A 17,264-nucleotide genomic window follows, 5' to 3' on the forward strand; every position below is an offset into this window, starting at 1 on the left:
AGGGATAAACTAACAATTTACTTTAAAAAACTGAATAACTTTCATTAAACTTCTAAGCTTAATAAAATTAGCAAATTTCTTCACAAATTGCATAATTAGATATGGCACCCAACTTGCAGTGTCTGATATCAGACAGGATAGAGAGTAAATATCCATAAAATAACAAATGATACAACAAATTATACTTTATAGAGTACATACCCTATAGGAAGTAGAGGATAATGAATACAACCATCACATGTTAAGAGTAAATTTAACAAATAAAAGTTTTATTGTTTTTTTCTAAATTAAAAACTTGGACCAGAAACTAAAAATGAATAAAATGATAAAGATATCATCAGATTATTTGATTTTAAAATAATAAATATGTGGACTTTTTTCACACAAAAATATTTCAAGATTTTAGAATTTGTCATATTTCCAAATCATTTTTTTAAATGGCAACCTATATATGTATAATTAATGCAGACACTCAGCTACCCAAAGAGACACAAAGTAACAAAGGAAGAAGATACAGTGTACAAAAATATGCATGTACCCTGAAAGTGTACACAATATCTCCGGACAATATGACACAAAGTTAACTAAGGGCCATAACTCTGGTTGTATTGGCTTACCCAACTAAATATCCACAGATGAAATCCGACAGTTACAGATGAAAGACTACTCGAAGAATGTCTCTGACAAGGTGATCCATAGATTGACAAGGAGAAAGGATGAAATGTGGTTCCCTCCTTTAATGTGGTTGGACCAATGTCTGATAGGCTGACTAGAATACTGTTTAATTATAAGTTCAGGAGAGGCAGTAAGGTACCTCATCATATTGTTCCAGACAGGTAGAAAAAAATTTATAGATCTTCTCTAAGAGGAGAATATTTCTGTTTCCCTCGTTTGGACTTTTGTTTTTCATAGAAGTTCATATCTTCAACATGATTTTGAAGGTCGTCTTCAGGAACGGTACTGAAATTGACGCCTTCATGGTCATCCTGAAGCTCAACTGTCCAGAAGGGTTTAGCTGCTGGATGTTCCTTCCATTTCCTGTAAATGATTATTCCTACGATCGCCAAGATGACAAGGACCACTATTACGCACACTAATGCAATCACGAGAGTGTGAGTAGGAGACTTCGGCTTCAGGTCATCTACCCCAGAAAGAAAAATAAAACAAAAATGTATAGACCTCTAAGTACCTTAATCATCTCTGTGCATTTTACTTGATTTATTTGTTACCTACCTTAAAGTTAATACAAACTAGAACTGTCGCCAGGATGGCTGACTAATACCCCCGCAATCTGCACAAGTCAATGGTGAATTGGAACCGTTAATTAGAGGCTTACTAAGATAACCCAGTAATATAGTGACCAGTTGCCAATGCAACCATAATTAAAAAAAAAAAAAAAAGTGGCATGCACATCTACACATGGTCCTCTATATTTGTGTGAAGTTTCATTGAAATTGGCCATTTAGTTTAAGAGGAGTTGTCCGGACAAACTTAAAGTTATGGTTCTTATCAGAAAAACTGTTTATAGTGACCAGTTGCCATAGCAACCATAATTTTGAAAGAAAAGAAAGTGGCATGCACATCTACACATGGTCCTCTATATTTGTGTGAAGTTTCATTGAAATCAGCCCTTCCATTTAGGAGGAGTTGTCAGGACAAACTTAAAGTTCTGGTTCTTATCGGAAAACCTGTTAATAGTGACCAGTTGCCATAGCAACCATAATTTTGAGAAAAATAAAGTGGCATGCACCTCTACACATGATCATTGATATTTGTGTGAAGTTTCATCGGAATTGGCCCATCGGTTTAGGAGGAGTTGTCCGGACAAAATGTGTCTACAAACGGAAGGACGGAGGGACAGACAACCTGATTCCAGTATACCCCCCCCCCCCCCCACTTTGTGAGGGGGTATAATGATCAATTAGAATTATATTAGAATTATATAAATCCCCAGTATTTTCAATAACTAAAATGCCTACAATACTTGATATTAATCAGTACACACATGGCAGATGAAATTTAAACTGTTTTACTACAATGTTTGCTCTGTAGCTCATGCAGAAGTTTAGAAACAGGTATCAAAGGAGTAGTCTATATAATGGGAGACAAGGCCAACAGAAAAGTTTATTTTGGAATACCAGGTGAGGCGAGATCAAGATTTAAATATGTATTGAACATATTAGTATGTACCAGGTTTTTCCCTTTTTCACTTTGACAACACATCAGAGAGCAGGAGTTTTCTTTTTCCTTTTACACTTTGACAACACATCATGGAGTGTTGCCTTGTCCTTCTGATGACCAATAAGGTAAAAGCATTAAACTGATATAATAAAAGTATTGATAACAAATACACAATACATAACTTTTGCCTACATAATATAGAAAAAACAAGAGGCCCAGGGGCCTTAACGGTCATCTGACTCTAAATTAAAACCCTTATATTATTGTAGTATGCATTCTCAGTAGCAAGTATATAGTGGCACTGTTGGCCATGGTGGCCATCTTGGATTTCTGAACAACCCAATAAATAACAACACTTGGTGTGGACCATCTCAGGATCATTTCTGGTAAGTTAGAGCTGAATCCCACCGGTGGAATTTGAGAAAAAGTTTGAAATAGGTGTTGTTCAGGAAAACCATGATTGCGCAATCATGTTACAAAATGGCCGCCATTGCTGCCATGTCAAAGTTTTTACGAGGCCAAAAAAATAACAACACTTTGTTGGCCCTGCTTCCTTAACATCTTCACCAATTTCCAGCTCAATGGCACCAGTGGAACTGGAGAAGAAGTATAAAATGTGTTTTTCAAGATGGCTGTCATGGCAGCCATCTTGGATTTCTGGCCGACCCGATAAATAGCTACACTTGGTAAGGACCATCTCAGGATCATTTCTGGTAAGTTAGAGCTGAATTCCACCAGTGGAATTTGAGAAGAAGTTTGAAATAGGTGTTGTTCAGGAAAACCATGATTGCGCAATCTTGTTACAAAATGGCCGCCATATTGCTGCCATGTCAAAGTTTTTACGAGGCCAAAAAAAAAACACTATGTTGGCTCGCCTTCCTTGACATCCTAATCCATTCCCAGCTCAAAGGCACCAATGAACCTGGAGAAGAAGTTTAAAATGTGTTTTTCAAGATGGTGGTTATGGTGGCCATCTTGGATTTCGGACCGACCCGAAAAATAACGAAAAATAACAACACTTGGTCGGGATCATATCAGGATCATCTCAGGCAAGTTTCAGCTCAACAGCACTGATGGAACTTGAGAAGAAGTTTAAAATGTGTTTTTCAAGATGGCGGCCATCTTGGATTTCGGACCGACCCGAAAATAACAACACTTGGTCGAGATCATATCAGGATCATTTCAGGCAGGTTTCAGCTCAATAGCACTGGTAGAACTTGAGAAGAAGTTTAAAATGTGTTTTTCAAGATGGCGACCTCAGCGGCCATCTTGGATTACGGACCGACCCGAAAAATAACAACACTTGGTTGGGATCATATAAGGATCATCTCAGGCAAGTTTCAGCTCAAAAGCACTGGTGGAAGTTGAGAAGAAGTTTAAAATGTGTTTTTCAAGATGGCGGCTATGGCGGCCATCTTGGATTTCGGACTGATCTAAAAAATAACAACACTTGGTCGGGATCATATCAGGATCATTTCAGGCAAGTTTCAGCTCAATAGCACTGGTGAAACTTGAGAAGAAGCTTTAAATGTGTTTTTCAAGATGGCGGCTATGGCGGCCATCTTGGATTTCGGACCGACCCGAAAAATAACAACACTTGGTCGGGATCATATCAGGATCATCTCAGGCAAGTTTCAACTCAAAAGTACTGGTGGAACTTGAAAAGAAGTTTAAAATGTGTTTTTCAAGATGGCGGCTATGGCGGCCATCTTGGATTTCGGACCGACCCGAAAAATAACAACACTTGGTCGGGATCATATCAGGATCATTTCAGGCAAGTTTCAGCTCAATAGCACTGGTGGAAGTTGAGAAGAAGTTTAAAATGTGGTTTTCAAGATGGCGGCTATGGCGGCCATCTTGGATTTTGGACTGATCTAAAAAATAACAACACTTGGTCGGGATCATATCAGGATCATTTCAGGCAAGTTTCAGCTCAATAGCACTGGTGAAACTTGAGAAGAAGTTTTAAATGTGTTTTTCAAGATGGCGGCTATGGCGGCCATCTTGGATTTCAGACCGACCCGAAAAATAACAACACTTTGTCGGGATCATCTCAGGATCATTTCTGGCAAGTTTCAGCCCAACAGCAGTGGTGGAACTTGAGAAGAAGTTTAAAATGTGTTTTCAAAATGGCGGCTATGGCGGCCATCTTGGATTTCGGACCAACCCGAAAAATAACAACACTTGGTCAGGACCATCTCAGGATCATTTCTGGCAAGTTTCATGTGAATCCCACTGGTGGAACTTGAGAAGAAGATTGAAATGTGAAAAGTTTACGGACGGCGCACGGCGCACGGCGGACGACGACGGACGAAGCACGATGGCTATAGGTCATCCTGACCCTTCGGGTCAGATGACCTAATAAAAATTACCATCACTTCAACTGCCCTGCAGGTAGGGCGTAAGAATTGTACCTGCTGCCCCCATTGCATGATCGTAAGAGGCGACTAAACTTGGGATCTTATCTTTTCTCTTCTTTCTTGATAACTTTCTTCTTCCTAATGTCTCCCTTGACAATGCCTCACTTTTGGCCTTTAGTTGAGCGTTCGCCGCTGTGAGGAAGGTTTTGGGTTCTGTCCCCTAGCCGAGACATACCAGAGTCTTTAAAAATGGTAGTTGCTACTCCTGCTTAGCGCTCAGCATATTTGGAGTGGGACGACTGGTTGGCCCGTTGTCAGTATAATGTGACCGGGTGGGGTGTGCTGCTGGGTGTCTTCGGCAGTATGCTTCAGTGAGATAGCACTTTAAATCGGCAAAAGTTCCGGCCTATCACAAGGAGACTTAACACGAACATACCGCAGCCTCCCAAAACACACATACGCACTCACCACACTCATACATGTCGCACGCACGGGAGGCCGTCCTTAAATGACCTTAGATGTTAATAGGACGTTAAACAAAATAAACCAAACCAAACCAAACCATCACTTCAATATTTATATAAAGCTGGCATTTAATCCTCGTCTCATAGTTAATCTATTGGTATTTACCTTTGTGTGTGCAGTTTTTGAAAATAGCAGGATCCCCTTGATAGTCTTTCTTACACTTATCGCAGGAAAATCCTGTTGTGTTATGTCGGCAGTCAATGCACTCTCCTAAAGTAAAAACCATTTTGATTAATAATAATCCTTTTTAAAATCAAATTACATGACAAGTTTTTCTTTTCTTTTCTATTTCAAAGATTATCCTTCCTTACATTGTCTGTAAACATTATCTCTAATTAATACTGTATCCTTTGTGTATGTATCATTTTACCTGTATACTAGCTGTTCATATCATTTTACCTGTACATAGTTTGTACATTTTTAACAGCATACAGGTTGAACATTATTGTCTTAATAACTGTAAACAGGTTGTACATAATTATCTTACCTGTGTAAAGGTATAAAGGGCGCACATATAATCTTACCTGTTTACATGTTGGAGTTACAGATAGTTACATGCATACATACTCAGATTGTACATGTCTTCTCATCTGACTACAGATACATATCATCTTATATGGAGATTTGGGGCCGCGGTGGCCAAGTGGTTAAGGTGTCCCGACACTTTAACACTAGCCCTCCACCTCTGGGTTGCGAGTTCGAAACCTAAGTGGGGCAGTTGTCAGGTACTGACCGCAGGCCGGTGGTTTTTCTCCGGGTACTCCGGCTTTCCTCCACCTCCACATCCTGGCACGTCCTTAAATGACCCTGGCTGTTAATAGGACGTTAAACAAAAACAAGGGCCCAATGGGCCCAAATCGCTCACCTGCAATGCAGTGATCTTTTCATATATGGATCCTGCAGTTATTTGAAAGCATGCTACAGGACCAATATAATGTCTCTCTGCACTTTGGCTTTTCACTAAAAGTCATTTAAAGATTTAAGCATACTTGATTGACGTGACCTTGAATGAAGGTCAAGGTCATTCATTTGAACAAACTTGGTAGCCCTTCACCCCAGCATGCTACAGACCCAATATCAACTCCCTGGGACTCTTGGTTATTGAGAAGAAGTTGTTTAAAGATTTTAGCCTTTTTGACCCCTGTGACCTTGAATGAAGGTCAAGGTCATTCATTTGAACAAACTTGGTAGCCCTTTTCCCCAGCATGCTACAGACCCAATATCAACTCTCTGGGACTCTTGGTTATTGAGAAGAAGTCGTTTAAAGATTTTAGCCTTTTTGACTCCTGTGACCTTGAATGAAAGTCAAGGTCATTCATTTGAACAAACTTGGTAGCCCTTCACCCCAGCATGCTACAGGCCAAATATTAGGGTCTCTGGGACTCTTGGTTATTGAGAAGAAGTCGTTTAAAGATTTTAGCCTTTTTGACTCCTGTGACCTTGAATGAAAGTCAAGGTCATTCATTTGAACAAACTTGGTAGCTCTTTACCCCAGCATGCTACAGGCCAAATATTAGGTCTCTGGGACTCTTGGTTATCGAGAAGAAGTCGTTTAAAGATTTTAGCCTTTTTGGCCCCTGTGACCTTGAATGAAGGTCAAGGTCATTCATTTGAACAAACTTGGTAGCCCTTCACCCCAGCATGCTACAGGCCAAATATTAGGTCTCTGGGACTCTTGGTTATTGAGAAGAAGTCGTTTAAAGATTTTAGCCTTTTTGACTCCTGTGACCTTGAATGAAAGTCAAGGTCATTCATTTGAACAAACTTGGTAGCCCTTCACCCCAGCATGCTACAGACCCAATATCAACTCCCTGGGACTCTTGGTTATTGAGAAGAAGTCGTTTAAAGATTTTAGCCTTTTTGACTCCTGTGACCTTGAATGAAGGTCAAGGTCATTCATTTGAACAAAATTGGTAGCCCTTTACCGCAGCATGCTACAGACCCAATATCAACTCCCTGAGACTCTTGGTTATTGAGAAGAAGTCGTTTAAAGATTTTAGCCTTTTTGACTCCTGTGACCTTGAATGAAAGTCAAGGTCATTCATTTGAACAAACTTGGTAGCCCTTTACCCCAGCATGCTACAGGCCAAATATTAGGCCTCTGGGACTCTTGGTTATTGAGAAGAAGTCGTTTAAAGATTTTAGCCTTTTTGACTCCTGTGACCTTGAATGACGGTCAAGGTCATTCATTTGAACAAACTTGGTAGCCCTTCACCCCAGCATGCTACAGACCCAATATCAACTCCCTGGGACTCTTGGTTATTGAGAAGAAGTTGTTTAAAGATTTTAGCCTTTTTGACCCCTGTGACCTTGAATGAAAGTCACGGTCATTCATTTGAACAAACTTGGTAGCCCTTCACCCGAGCATGCTACAGACCCAATATCAACTCCCTGGGACTCTTGGTTATTGAGAAGAAGTCGTTTAAAGATTTTAGCCTTTTTGACTCCTGTGACCTTGAATGAAAGTCAAGGTCATTCATTTGAACAAACTTGGTAGCCCTTCACCCCAGCATGCTACAGACCCAATATCAAGTCCCTGGGACTCTTGGTTATTGAGAAGAAGTCGTTTAAAGATTTTAGCCTTTTTGACTCCTGTGACCTTGAATGAAGGTCAAGGTCATTCATTTGAACAAACTTGGTAGCCCTTCACCCCAGCATGCTACAGACCCAATATCAAGTCCCTGGGTCTTTTGGCTATTTAGAAGAAGTCGTCTAATTTTTTTTTAGCCTTTTTGACTCCTGTGACCTTGAATGAAAGTCAAGGTCATTCATTTGAACAAACTTGGTAGCCCTTTACCCCAGCATGCTACAGACCCAATATCAACTCCCTGGGACTGTTGGTTGTTGAGAAGAAGTCGTTTGAAGATTTTAGCCTTTTTGACTCCTGTGACCTTGAATGAAGGTCAAGGTCATTCATTTGAACAAACTTGGTAGCCCTTCACCCCAGCATGCTACAGGCCCAATATTAGGTCTCTAGGCCTTTTGGTTATTGAGAAGAAGTTGCTTGAATGGAAAGTTGACGCCGGCCGGACGGCCGGACGGCCGGACGGACGACGGACGCCGCGCCACGGCATAAGCTCACTTGCCCTTCGGGCAGGTGAGCTAACAAACCAAACCAAATATGGAGATTTATATATAAATCTTACCTGTATATGGATTGCATTTGTCACTGTTCCCTCTGCAGGCACATGGTCTACATCTGTCTGAGGTTCCATGACGGAAATAACCCGGAGAACACTTGTGACATAGATTCCCAGCATATCCCTGCTTGCATCTATCACAGTACAGGAACTCCTCCTCTGTAAACAATATAGTTAATACATGACAATTCTGTGTATTTTCATGATCAAATATAAGTCAGAAATAGACTGCCAGGACTATATTATCTAGTTATGATATACATTGTTTCAAACTTGTATACTACTTGCACAACTATCATAGTATTGCACTCAGAGAGAAAACAATATTTTTCAAAGTTTATCAAATTATTAATGACAGTACAGTCTTGACACACAACAGAATTTGTTTAATGCAATATAGTAATTATCTGCATGTAGTAATTATCATAAGCTAATATATTTATGGCACAGACATAGATGTAAAATATTATTGATGTTTTCCATAATTCATCATAGCAAGTAAACTCTATTTATTTAATGATTAACATATTTTCAGTTCTCCTGAAACTCCTACTTACTGAAATGACAGGAACTAGTGGAAGCATCCTCATCACAAGGACACTTCCAACAAGGGAGTCCCACAGCATTCCTGTAGTAGCCCACAGCACACTGCTCACAGAACAGGCCCCCAAAACCAGTGCGACATGGGCACCATACCTTTGTGGTGAAGTTACACATAGTGTTTCCAGGTTCTGTTCCAAATGTGTCACATCGACAACCTGTTAAAACACAGATTCTAGATCTGAAATATAGTTCAAGTCAAATACCTAAAACTAAAAAAAAGGTATTCTTTATATTATACATCCAACTGTACAATATCAAGTATTATTTCATACAAGAAAGAGGGAGAAAATTAGAAGACCAATTACGTGAAATTTTAGTTCCACACTATCTGTAAGAAGAGTTGTACTTACGTTTGGTGGTATCATAATTGGTTGTAAAATATGAGGTGTTAGATGTGAGAATCTTTTCCCCAATATAAACAGCAGACACATTGAGTCTGTAGGTAGTGTTAGGGACGAGTCCCTGTAGGTATAGTCCTGTCACAGTCTGATTCACCTCCTGCTCACTATAATTAGCTGAAATGTACAACAGTGTCTGTGTGGCAAATAAACATAATATGTATGTCTGTCATTATGTCTAGCTTCTGAAACAGAATTTCAAGATAGAAAATGTTATGTAACTAATTATAAGAAGATAAAAATTTACAGTCAATATATATGTACAACAAAGAGCTTTTTTATTAATATAAAAAAAGTGAGCGAAAAAAAAAAAATAAAAACTGGTTAGTTGACCTTCAAATCTAAACTGTAATGATAGGTGAATACATTAATCTAGTAATATATATAATATACTAAATTCAAATAAATATGTGACAAAAATGGAAACTATAGTAAACCACAATATATAATACATTGGATTTGGAGGATATGAATTAATATGGGGTTACATGCAACATGTAAAATGGTAATCCAATCAACATTTTGGTCAAGTGATCATGAGCTAAAAATATAGATTATATTAAAACCAAGAAATGTAATATAAACAGATTGAACATTATCACGTTCAAAAAATGAAAACTTACTTGACTGGTCGGGCCACCATTTCACAACGTATCTAATCAAATGACCACTGTGGAAGTCAACAACATCTTTTTCTTTGAGTGGTTGTTTGTTATCGGAGTCATTATACAAGACATATTTAGGTGTCCATGGTGTCCATATGGTAACATTGTGATGATGCTGTGTAGATGTATAGCCTGCTGATGAAGCATTTGTTTGTTGTTCAGAACCAGGTGCTGCAGAATCTACTGAAGGCAATGTTGTGTTTACATCCAGACTAGAACTGGAGTTTCCACTAGACAAGTCTACAATTGAACTGTTTGCAGACAAGGAATCATTGTTTGTCCCTAAAACAGAAATCACATCTGTTGTGTTATCAGAGATCTTGTTGTATGTGTAAGGCACTTCTTTTTGTTTGTCCACAGTGTTGATGTTTGTACCACTGTCTGTTTTACCTGGTGCAGGCTCATTGGGGTCTCCAAATGTGTTATTGATCTTCACATGGATGTATACTGGAGGTGCAAACCAATACACATAAGCATTCTTGTCAGCTACATAGCCAATTGATACATTCATGGGTGGATACAGCGTAACATAGACACCTACAAAGTGTAGAAAAAAAATCAGTTGAAAATAACTACATAAAAGTAATTCAGATTGTTTCCAAAAATATATTCTTTATGTTCAAATACAAGTATAAATACTAAAGAACTATTTTGCTATGAAAAGACGCTAAAATAAATCATGCTTTGGGCAATTAGAGAGAAAAATAATACAGTATTCTGTGATACAATCAGAGGCGATGTAAATGCCATCCTTGACCCCATGTGAAAATTAGATTATTTCTTAATTTAGGAAAATTAAGAAGCATGCTTTTCATCTGGGGTCAAGAACACTAAAGAAGACAATGGTCATTGTAAACTATACATAATATATGAACTCATCAATCCTTAGCATATGTACATTTTCTCAATATCCCGTTGAGTCTATTTTACTGTGAATGGTTCATGTATACGCCATATGGAATATTGCATACTGGAACATATGTTTTATTTATGAATTGTACAAATGAATTCAAATTAATTGGGAGTTTGGAAAATACATCTATTTCAAATAGATGTCGTATTAGGCACGGTATATCACGTCTATTTTGCGTGTTCATACTATTATTATGTCAATGCAGGAAACACATCATATGCATTACATTTACCGTGATCCTGATCATGATATACTACCTGGTTGTCTGTATTATATATATCACCGATGTACAGTTTGTAATCAAAATAAAAGACAAGTCTTTCCAAACATTTTCTTTGGAATGCTGACTTAAATGTATATATTAATTCTAAGTGTGCCCATACAAAATGGAACACAACTGCAACACATTTAAATCCAATTTTATCAGTAAAACATCATAAGTCATCATACACGATGACAATAAACGGATTTCGTGATGTGTATAAATAGGATTGACTAAAAACAAAATCATTGTATATAAGTTAACTTACCCGCATGTTCTCGCTGACATACGGACGGAACGAACAAAGTAACAAAAAAGCCACAAGCTATAGCAAAGATCAGAGGCATTTCGAGGATATGTCAATATTTATCACAATAAAGACAAAATGAAAACAGAGACGGCTGCCCGAAGGTTTTTCTGCATTTTTATCTTCAACATTGAAGAGTTCTACTAAGGATGACAACTCCCAGGACATGCAATTATGACAAATATTGGTTTACTATCGATATGTTGCTTTTATGTCTTGGTTGTTGTCTGGACTTCTGTTATGTAAAGGAACTTGGAAAATAATAGAAAATAAATAGAATCAATCAAAATTATAAGTGTTAAATATTAGGCCTTCTGTACGTAGCCATAACATAATAATCATTATTTTCACAGTACATGTCTAACAGTAATATAATATTTTGATTCAGCATTCAATTTATCTTTAAACAATGTTTCAATGGAATATCATAATCGATATCGATTCTCAAAAAAAGATCAAATAAAAATGTTGTTTTACTATTATATAGCTTTAGTAAGTTTGAGAATGTTACTTGATCTTGAAGTCAAAATAAGTGACGAGACAATTTCAATATGGAAGAATGTTTCATGGTGAGGTTAAATCTTTTTCTGTTACATTATATAATTTATCATTAACATTTCTTTTAAACCATGTCTTACTATTAATATACTATAATAAACGTGTACAGAGAACCTTTTATGGAAGTCATTATCTTGTCCCGAAAGGAGATTTACAAGTATTTTGTTTTAAAGCAATCGATAATTAACGTTCATATACTGTCCAAATGTGTAATCTCCATGCAACATTAAGCATGACTACTAGAAGGTGTGTGCAAAGAATTGTATCAGAACAACTACTGGCCATAAAAACCCATTAAACCACTGTATAATAATACCACAGCTAGTAATGGATTGGCGTGACGTTTCATGACTCACATTCATGAATGCTTACCAATCTGAAGAAAATGTTTCATAATACCCTACCTACCACGAAAGGATGAAGAGCTTAAACTACCATTTTCTAAGATATGGTAGAACCAGACGCGATATGAAGAAGATATAGAAAATGAAGAGAGGAAACAGAGGGTCTGTTACAACGGCAGCAGGACTTCAACTCACGTTCTGCAGGGACATATCCCCGGCCAGAGGATTTGCTCACAGAGAAAAAAAAACTGAAAAAATACACATTTACAGTAAATTTTCTTAATAATGAACCTTTTTAACCAAATATTTTTTGATTACATTGTTTCATTCTCCTTAACAGAATAACACCCAAAAAATGTCTCGGGTGATGAAATCTAGGGTGGGAGAGCTAGGACACCTCCCTTTACCATGGTCATTTCACTATTTTCTTACTAATTAATATTTTTCACCAAATCTTTTTTTTTATTATTACCTTCATTCATTCCTCTTGACACATCAACACACACAAAATGTCTTTGGTCAAGGAAAGGACCTGTTACAGGTTACATTGATTTTTGCCTACGAGCCAATTCAATAATTACCGGGTGATATTTGTAGTACTATATGAGACAACCCATGAACTATGTTTAAACAATTCAAAAGGTCCCAAGGGTCTGTTCTATGACCATTTTAATATCACCCTACATGGGAGTGTGACAGGGTTCCATTTTTAGTGAAAATAACGCACATTTAACTTTTTTTGCTTCAAAAAGTTATCATTTTCTTTAGAGTGATATTTACTGCAAATTATAGATGCATTTATGCAACAAAAAAAATATCTATTAGAAAAATTACACGATCTTAAACCCCCAAAATACCTATATTTTTAAGCCAATGTCAAGCCATGTTCACTTTTTACGGAATTGGTAAAACTACTTCCGGTTCTTGTACACCCAAAATATTTGGCAATTATTTGAACAATTATGTTAAATATCTATGGTAAAAATTGAAAACCGGTAAAATTGTCATATATACAACAATCTGCAGGGAGGTAAATTTTCAAAAAGAATCCAATAACCATGTACATGTGTTATTATAAAATAACTATTCAACTAAACAGACACCATGTAATGTAAATTGCGCATAAATTCTTTCAATCAATCCATTTTTTCCGCATAATGAGGCACATTAATAAGCTAATCTTGATGATAACACAAAAGGAACATTGTCAACATTTTATTGGCAATGTTTCAACTTTGTTTGTTTTTGTTTTGTTGTTGTTTTTTCAATGTCCTTTTTTTCTTATCAAAATATTGACAATGCAAAATAAATAATACAGCTTATATCTAAGTTTGGAAAGGTGGCAAGATGAAATGGACCTCCCTGCATGAAGCCCTCGACAACAAAATATTGTACTTGTGTGAACACTGTTCAGTAGTGTTCGCATTATCAGTTTAGTTATTCAAATTGCACTTGAGAATGAACACATCCTAACAGCAAATCATTAAGATGGATGATACATATATCATGCCTGGTTGTAAGGCAAGGTTTCGGGACATTAAAAAAGATTGCAAAACTGCTAGATCGTTAGACTCTCCACAAAATAATTGGTTGAAGTCTTTACTTCTTGCTGAAGGTCTTTCTGTCGAAAACGGCAGCAGGATGTGCATGAAATGCTATGTTCAACATGTAAGGAAAATACATCATTTAGAAACTCAAGATGAATCCCAGACTGATCAGGACTGGGAGGAGGAAGATGAAGTAATTGACGAACCCCAACCTACTGCGCAACATAGCAGATCTGAAATATCCATCTTCTTCCCATCACAAATGTTCGGTTTGCCTTCAGTACAATGACGTATGTACAATTATTCCAAGACCTCTCTGCTCATTAATAACAGACTTTCGTGTCCTCCTGATGCCCGCATTTGCCCCAAACATCTCATTGGAAGCTTTTTGCATCTAGATACTGAGGTCTCTATGCTTGAGCGAGTAGCATTGCAAAGTAAGCTTGACGAGGACAATGGCTCTGCGGTCGTAAATGACCTGCTTGAGATAATTCACGAAATATCCAAAGAATAGTGCCCCAAAATTAAGGTTAGCCACGCTCTCTGATTCTGACTGCCTCGCATGGACAGGGTGAAATGTAGAGCAATTCAGGGAAATGATTCCTTTTTGCAAACCTGACATGCTAAGTGTCTTGGACGATTTCAGCTCTGAAGACTTGCTTCTTTTCTTCTGGGCAAAATTAAAAACTGGCCTGTAATGGAGGAAATTGTCATATCTGACCACAAAATCCACAGCCTCGCTATCCAGGTAATTCCACAAGGTCATCGAGGCTCTGAACTTTTCCCTTGTGCCAAAACACCTTGGTATAAATCATATAACACGCGAGGAAGCAATGCACCATAACACAGTGTTTACAAAAACGTTTTTAGCGACAAAGTGAGTGTAATCCTAGATAAAACTTACATTTACCTCAACAAAAGTTTCCACCATGCTTTTCAGAGGTCATCATATTGTGGACAGAAAAAAACACATTAACTCAAGTTTATGTCCATTGTTTCTTGCTGAGATGGGGTATGATGCAAAGATGCCATCCTTTCTGCCTGCTGGAAAATCCCAAGTTGATACATTCCAGGCAAATGAAGGCAGAACGTGTACCAAATCTCGTTGGGTTGTCGAGGCATACCATGGTCGTTTGAAGAAATGGATTTTGTTTAAATGTTCTCGTGCCAATTATTGGCAAACTTGTTCGCATTACAACTGCATGTCTACATGCTTTCAGAGGACCAATACAGCGTGACACAAAAATGACCCAACGCATGATTTCAATGTCCAATAGTGACAATGCATGGGCCAAGCGTGTCGCAAATGATTCAACCATGACCCGTAGAGCTAAGAGTGAGTGGCAAAAGCTGGAGGCCTCACAATTTTTTAATTTCCAAGTCTGGACTTAGAGTACCTGGAAACTCTGGCTTGCGGTACATACCAACTGAAGTTTGCACCTGGTTATATCACAGAACATCAGACAAATGATGGTGATTACGAAATGTGGGTATACCAGCATGCTAATGACATCATCAGAGGGCAAATCCACTCTCGTCACCGGTCTCAAACAAAGTCCAATGTTTGGATCCAGTTTGATTGTGATGCATTGGATGATCCTGTCAATGCATACTATTGTGTGTGTCCTGCTAGAAAAAGAACATCAGGGATGTGTGCTCATGTGGCATCTTGTATTACCTTGGATATTATGTCCATTTAACAGATGCAAAAACTCTCCAGCCTTCGGCCCGAAAGTTCAGAGATAGCATTTTGTAATTTCATGAGGGTCGAAACTTGCACAGAGATTTGAAATTCAGAAAACAATACAACATAAACATTGGTATATGAACAACTACATGAAGGTGAAAACATTTTTTTGGATATCGAAGATAACCATTATCATTGATTTGTATAATGATAAGCAGAAGTCAAAACAAATTCGACATGAACATCAAGTAAGGCAGACTATGCGGATTTGGTTTCTTTTTGAAAAATACCTCACTGCAGATTGTTGTATATATGACAACTTTACTGGGTTTCAATTTTTCTATAATTTTCACCATAGATATTTCACATAATGGTCCAAATAATTGCCAAATATTTGGGGTGTACAAGAACCGGAAGTAGTCGCACCAATTCCGTAAAATGTGAACATGGCTTAAAATTGGCTTAAAGATATAGGCATTTTTGGGGTTTTAAATGGTGTAATATTTTTAATAGAAATTTTTTGTATCATAAATGCATCTATGATTTGCAGTAGATACCACTCTAAGGAAATGATAACTTTTTGAAGCTAAAAAAAGTTAAATATGCGTTATTTTGACTAAAACTGGAACCCTGTCACACTCCCATGTAGGGTGATAAATGGTCAAAGAACAGGCCCCTGGAACCTTTTGATTTTTTTAAACATATTTTATGGGTTGTCTCATATAGTACTACAAATATCACCCGGTATTTATTAAGTTGGCTCGTGGCTTTTTTGCTTCAAAAAGTTATCATTTTCTTTAGAGTGATATTTACTGCAAATTATAGATGCATTTATGCAACAAAAAAAATATCTATTAGAAAAATTACACGATCTTAAACCCCCAAAATACCTATATTTTTAAGCCAATGTCAAGCCATGTTCACTTTTTACGGAATTGGTAAAACTACTTCCGGTTCTTGTACACCCAAAATATTTGGCAATTATTTGAACAATTATGTTAAATATCTATGGTAAAAATTGAAAACCGGTAAAATTGTCATATATACAACAATCTGCAGGGAGGTAAATTTTCAAAAAGAATCCAATAACCATGTACATGTGTTATTATAAAATAACTATTCAACTAAACAGACACCATGTAATGTAAATTGCGCATAAATTCTTTCAATCAATCCATTTTTTCCGCATAATGAGGCACATTAATAAGCTAATCTTGATGATAACACAAAAGGAACATTGTCAACATTTTATTGGCAATGTTTCAACTTTGTTTGTTTTTGTTTTGTTGTTGTTTTTTCAATGTCCTTTTTTCTTATAAAAATATTGACAATGCAAAATAAATAATACAGCTTATATCTAAGTTTGGAAAGGTGGCAAGATGAAATGGACCTCCCTGCATGAAGCCCTCGACAACAAAATATTGTACTTGTGTGAACACTGTTCAGTAGTGTTCGCATTATCAGTTTAGTTATTCAAATTGCACTTGAGAATGAACACATCCTAACAGCAAATCATTAAGATGGATGATACATATATCATGCCTGGTTGTAAGGCAAGGTTTCGGGACATTAAAAAAGATTGCAAAACTGCTAGATCGTTAGACTCTCCACAAAATAATTGGTTGAAGTCTTTACTTCTTGCTGAAGGTCTTTCTGTCGAAAACGGCAGCAGGATGTGCATGAAATGCTATGTTCAACATGTAAGGAAAATACATCATTTAGAAACTCAAGACGAATCCCAGACTGATCAGGACTGGGAGGAGGAAGATGAAGT

At 37.3% G+C, this 17,264-nt stretch overlaps 1 protein-coding gene across 1 annotated transcript; it reads right to left on the reverse strand.

The window, feature by feature from the left end:
* Positions 1 to 371: 371 nt before the first annotated feature.
* On the reverse strand, positions 372 to 11,459 carry LOC117321605. The gene is made up of 7 exons (XM_033876082.1): positions 11,316 to 11,459; positions 9,831 to 10,409; positions 9,160 to 9,324; positions 8,764 to 8,964; positions 8,213 to 8,365; positions 5,172 to 5,276; positions 372 to 1,141 (listed from the first exon to the last, which is right to left on the reverse strand). The coding sequence occupies exons 1-7, from the start codon at positions 11,392 to 11,394 to the stop codon at positions 849 to 851; spliced, it is 1,575 nt and encodes a 524-aa protein (XP_033731973.1). The 5' UTR covers positions 11,395 to 11,459; the 3' UTR covers positions 372 to 848.
* Positions 11,460 to 17,264: the final 5,805 nt, after the last annotated feature.

The sequence above is a fragment of the Pecten maximus genome, chromosome 2, assembly GCF_902652985.1.
Source record: "Pecten maximus chromosome 2, xPecMax1.1, whole genome shotgun sequence".
NCBI classification, from domain to species: Eukaryota; Metazoa; Mollusca; class Bivalvia; order Pectinida; family Pectinidae; genus Pecten; species Pecten maximus.